Below are 5,714 nucleotides of genomic sequence, written 5' to 3'. Positions count from 1 at the left end.
CAACATAACTAGTTAAGTCCCAGTCACTTGAGGATCAACCACCGGCATTGCCTCTAGAGATCAGCACTTGAAGGACAATGTGGTTGGGGTAATAGCTCTATTTGTCATTTCCAATAATTTCTCGTAATAATAGTGAAACTTCGATCATCGAGATGTGTTCATACTCATCATAGAACATCTCTCATCCGAGGACTATGTAGCTTAATAGCTTGAAAAGTTACATATATGTAGTATTAAGTAGTTGGATCAGTACTTGGACTAAGCTTTAACTAATTCAGTAGAAGTTTATTTCAGTTGAAATATAAGTATTGTTATGTTAGCTTCTTGAATCTTGTTTGAAACATACTTCTACTTGACTTCTCCAAATGAATGTCTTCTATATTTTTTTTGTCCAAGATATTAGCAAGGGAAAATTTTCACCATATACCCTAAAATTTGAAATCTATTTCAATTTGGTCCCTGCTTTCTATCTTTAATAAAAAAAGGCTTGTCTGGCATGAAATCTCATAGGAATTTCTATCAATTAAATATGTCAATTATCATTTTTAATGGAGAAAAGAAAAAAACTCAAGTAGTATGCAATTTTGGATTGAATGTGTAATTGATAGGCTTGGTTCTAAATTATTCCCCCAACTTAAACACTTCTAAATTACATTCTCTTAATTGTAACTGGTAAAATCGGATAACCCAATTTAGTTGCACGTCAAACGTAGTTAGACATTAAATATGCCATCTGATTTATTTCCTTTTCTTGAAAAATGAGAGAAAATTATTAGTACTTGGACGAGTTTTTATTATTGGAAATATCCTTATGGGTAACTCAGTGAATCCATTCCTTCTCCCAGGTATCTCTGATTAGACCAAATATTATGCTGGCTCATTCACGCTTGTCAGTAGTGATAAAAACCAGCTCCCCCACCCCCTCCAACAGATTGAAATTGATCAAAATTTTCAGCAACCAGGGCATTAAAGATAAAGGAAAAGAACTGAACGCAAGGCAATGAATATGATGCATGAGTTTAGACTTTCTCGTTAGTCATTTCTTGAAGACACCATGATGCCCGAGATCTAAAATGAATATACTGCCGTCCATGTATTTTATCAAGGAAATCAATTATGTCAAATCCCCGTTATATCGGTGTTTGCACAATGGAAAAGTACCTCTCCATTGTCTCCATGGATAACACTATTCCACCCTAACAATTTTGTTTTTCCTATTGTTAGTAAAACTATTTTCATGGCGTTACAAGCTATCTAGAACTTTGGTCCTTTGCCCATTTTCATGCACCTGGAATGGGGACAGTGATCTGTTGCTACATGCATTGACTATAAGAATGACCAATAGGTAAACCATTTTTTTTCTAAAAGGTTTGGCAAGTGTTTTTCTTTGTTTTTGGCTTTTAAATCTTGGAATATCTCACACTCATTACTTTCACAACACAATGTGTGGAGAGTGGTTGTATTGATTCAAAGAAATGAAGTAGTTGCCATCTATAATTTGGGTATTCTTTATATATAATAGCATACTTCCATAACTACAATAACAGCAGAATATAAGACTTGAGACCAAAAAGAGATCGATCCTACCCCTGATATAATAAATATTCAGTGATCTTAACTACTACTGAAAAGCCTTAAGTGGGTCACCATGGTCAATATCAGCTAAAAGTGGGAGATCAATCGTTAGCTTTTCCAGGCTTAAGCCTCCCTCATTCAGCTTCTTGACTATTTCCTCAAATACAACCTTGTTGCCATCCTGAGTGAGGTGTAAACCATCCCTGCATTTTCAGAAACAACTTATTAGCAAATGGCTTAGTAGTCCTTTTTTTTAACAAATAATTCTTAGCTTCATTGACAAAAACGAAAGTGACAGATCAACAGATTAAGACTACTTAGAAATCACAGAACATATCTGATATTTCTGGCACAAATCAACAACTGGGAATAGGATTTTGACAGTAAATTACAGATGACAAATCACCAACCTATGGAATTCGGAAGTATTTTACAGCGAATACAGAAAAGTTCACAAGCAGATGCCAATGCATTGTTTCATAGGGAATATTCATGGTGTTCATTCCTTGCAGGTTTACTACTTTTTTAGTCTACCAGTCAAATCAGGCACAAGGCTAATCTTCGTACTCAGTGCGGAAGCTGCTATCTAGTATTAGAAATTTAGAATATACGTACACAGAATCCATAAATAGAGCAAAGTATGTTTTTAAAATTATTAAAAGCCGAAAAGCCTTGATACCTAAGATAAGCTTTCCGCCAATCAGGATACTGCTGCATCCTGGTCCAGAGATCTACCACAGGGATTCCACATTCTCCAGCAGTTTCAACACATGCCTTGGCAAAAGCGCCAGCAGCTTCATTTGTCCTTTCGGGCAAACCCGATGGATTCTCAGCATAAGGATGTCTGCATCCAGAATATTTCCTTTTGTTCAAGAAATTCATTTTTAAATTAACTTTGTATCAGAGGTCAAGGGTATTATTACACCAGTTTCAAGTAAGTATGGAGGTATTAAAGATATGGACAATGTAAAATGCAAACTAAATGGAACAAGTGGAACAATACCTAAGGCGTTCATCTTCATCGATAGGAGGAGGAGTAATTAGGAGAATGAGAGCCTTTGGCCACCGCTCCTGAGACCACGAAAGAGAAGGGAAAAGCATGCAAAAGGAAAATCTATGAGCAGGACCAGCGCGCACACACACACACACACACACACACACACACACACACACACATATATAAACCATAGCAGACAACTTGCATTTGTTTAACATTATAGATAATTCCCCAAGAAAATCAGCTAATCAAGTTGATATAATAGGTTACACTTGCTCCTTCTAGCATGGTAGGCACAGCAGTGCAGATTAAATTTTGGAGACTGCTAACAGAAAGAGATAGTACAGGCCAAAGGGTGTAACAGAGCCAGAGAGAAATTCCTGGATGGATTCTCTCCCAAGTTTTATATATATATATATATATATATATATATATATATATATATATATAGAAACAAGTATAAAATCCCTGGTAACCTATTTTAGTGAACACTGTATAGAAAGACTCCTCCATTCCTGATAACTTTCAGGCTCCTCTCATCAGCTGGTTTGCATTGTAAGAAACCATTGATCGGTTGGATACTTGGATTTCAAAACTAGAACATGATTAATGGAACGAATTTCAAAAGGCATATTGAAATTAGTCAGCCTAGCTAATTTGGCCCAGAAAAAGGAGAAAAAAAAAAGAAAATATAAAAGATTATAGTAACTGCTCCCACACAAATGATTCTCTCTAGTCACCAAGAATTTGTTGAGCTTCCCACGTTTGCTTCAAAAAGCTAATGCGCTAAACAAAACCAGTGGGACTCCACCCTCCACCAAAATACTATTAAGTATCTAACAATTAGTCTAAAGCAAACATTGAAAAGGAAGCCAAAACAAATGGAAATGCCTATATGATTAACAAAGAAGTATAAACTACTTTTATATATTTTTTTATAATCATTGAAACCAAATTAGATATTCAGCTTTAGAGGCTACGCATCATATAATCTGATGTCCCAACTTTATTTCTTGAGGGCCACAAAGTGGAGCCATAGTCACAAAAGGACTTGGATTTTTTTCAACATAAACATTCTAGAAATACATACAAGGCCTTCCATCCAACCAAAAGAAGACGACCATAACTAACAAGAAATAAACATGGGTCGTGATCTGGGGCGCCATATATAGCTGCAACCCCATCAATGCCTATGATATTTATACCAATTTCTTGGACCACAAGAAACGTGAGGAAAAAGTCACTATTTTACCCGACAATTTTTTTAGCCTACTCTTTGACTAAAGAATACTACTAAATCGTCATTGGATTTAGGTAAGAAGATTCAATTCTTAAGTTAAAATAAAAATTTTAGGTAGTTTCTTGTTGGAAAACAAAAGGTAAAGATGAAAAGTCATTTCAATAATTATGATTCGAAATAAGAAGGTTAGTTGTATAACCGTTGAATAAAAAAGGCATACTTCCATCTTGCCATCTTTGTATCAACTGTAACATTTGATTTGAGATGTAATAATCATGATTAAAACTAGGTCGCGAACGATGACAGCAACAACTGGGCCTTACCCACCCACACTTTATCTGGCCATCTCTTGCTTTTTGTATTTTCGCAGGCCCACTTTCCCAACGAAAACGGTTGACCAGTGAGCAACTTGACCATTCAAAAATCTTTCTACCAAATAGGGTTCCTCACTCCTCAGCCAACGTCTTACTATATTCCACGGCACAATGCCATGCGCCATGGCAAATTTATCATCCGAATATTAAAATCATAGGAAAAAACACAAGAAAAAGTTGTACAGTTTCAACGCCCAATCCTCGATTGTTTGTATCTTCGTCTAGGTGAGAGTTACTTGAAAATAGTGCTTTTTGACACTTTTTATTATAATCATCTGCTGTTAACGCAACTTGTGATATAGCAAGTACAAAATTGATCGTCAATAAGTTAACGTCCTTAACGAGTTAGCAAATTTGTAGTAGTATAGACTATAGACAAAGATCAGATGCCATAAAGAAGAGAGGTGAAGGGGGGAGATTGAGAACCTTGAGAGCGGAGACAATAGAGTGGAGATTCTGCTTGTACTCATAAAGTGGCACGTGTTGGAAAGCTGCGTATCTATCGGGAAGGCAAGCGTCATTAGCTCCAAAGAACACGGTTACTGCAAGTGGCAGTGCAGCACCGTCAGAACCACCTCTTTCCACCTCAGGAAAAACCCTATCAAGCACCTTTAACGCCCACCTTGTATTGTACCCGCTATACCCTCTTAGCACCACATCAACCTGTAAAACCAGAAACCCACATCCAAAATCTCTTCAACATCATAGAAAAACAATATAAACACTGCCATTTTAAAAACTAATAATGATTGAAAAAGGCTTCATATATAGATATATATAAATATATATATATATATATACATATATACATATACCGTTCGAGAGAAATGGTTGGTAAGAGAGGCACCCCAACCACCATCACCGAAGGACTCCTCCGTGATTGAGTCTCCAAAAAGATAGATCCTTGGCCTCATGTTTAGAGCAAAAACAATTCAAGTTCCACTTCAGAGGAGCAAACTTTGAGACGAACTAGCAAGAACCAAGGACTAAGGATGACTTGATCAACAACTGTGCATTGCCTTCTATTTGTAACAAAAAGCTGGGTATTATTAAATGCTCACCAACTTAGTTGCACCCTAGAAGGAGGGAGGAAATACAGACAAGAAAGGAAGGTTTTGTGGGATTCTTTTTGGCTGGTTTTTGGTCTTTTTGATTCCTTTTCTCAAAACGCACAAATGGCAATGGTAATATTTAAACAGCAAACTAACTCTACGCTAGACGTTGAAGCAACTTGTTTTGCAATGACCAAAGCAGCCTTTTTAGTTGGAAATAACAACAAGATTGCCACGGTTGGTTAAAGACTGTTCAAAAGTGTATGAGTTAGAATGACACGACTGGCTTTAAACTTTACATTAAATTCTCTCTTGTGAATTGTGATAGGATGTCTATGAATGGAGGTTATCTCTACCTATCACTCTCTCCTATCGCTCTCCGGCTCAGGGCATTGGTCCTTTTATCTCCCAGAGCTTTAATAGCAACTGGGGGCATTCATAATTGTGGTGGGCCAATCATGCCTCACCATGGACAT

The 5,714-nt window shown here is 36.6% G+C and overlaps 1 protein-coding gene across 1 annotated transcript; it reads right to left on the bottom strand.

The window, feature by feature from the left end:
* Nucleotides 1-1,481: 1,481 nt before the first annotated feature.
* Nucleotides 1,482-5,376, bottom strand: LOC111318713 (GDSL esterase/lipase At5g45920-like). The gene is made up of 5 exons (XM_022921588.2): nucleotides 5,002-5,376; nucleotides 4,613-4,849; nucleotides 2,579-2,646; nucleotides 2,255-2,419; nucleotides 1,482-1,778 (listed from the first exon to the last, which is right to left on the bottom strand). The coding sequence occupies exons 1-5, from the start codon at nucleotides 5,098-5,100 to the stop codon at nucleotides 1,622-1,624; spliced, it is 726 nt and encodes a 241-aa protein (XP_022777323.1). The 5' UTR covers nucleotides 5,101-5,376; the 3' UTR covers nucleotides 1,482-1,621.
* Nucleotides 5,377-5,714: the final 338 nt, after the last annotated feature.

The sequence above is a fragment of the Durio zibethinus genome, chromosome 26, assembly GCF_047325235.1.
Source record: "Durio zibethinus cultivar Kanyao isolate XHJ-2024 chromosome 26, ASM4732523v1, whole genome shotgun sequence".
Taxonomy (NCBI): domain Eukaryota; kingdom Viridiplantae; phylum Streptophyta; class Magnoliopsida; order Malvales; family Malvaceae; genus Durio; species Durio zibethinus.
The sequence above is the reverse complement of the archived record's forward strand: the minus strand, read 5'-3'. Positions and strand labels throughout refer to the sequence as shown.

What these genes read in the sequence shown, in the direction of transcription:
- LOC111318713 (XM_022921588.2), bottom strand. Translation starts at nt 5,100, where the DNA reads ATGAGGCCAAGGATCTATCTTTTTGGAGACTCAATCACGGAGGAGTCC. An exon ending in CCAACCATTTCTCTCGAACG is followed by an intron (nt 4,850 to 5,001) that starts GTATATGTATAT and finishes CTGGTTTTACAG; the next exon opens with GTTGATGTGGTGCTAAGAGG. An exon ending in TGGCGGAAAGCTTATCTTAG is followed by an intron (nt 1,779 to 2,254) that starts GTATCAAGGCTT and finishes CTGAAAATGCAG; the next exon opens with GGATGGTTTACACCTCACTC.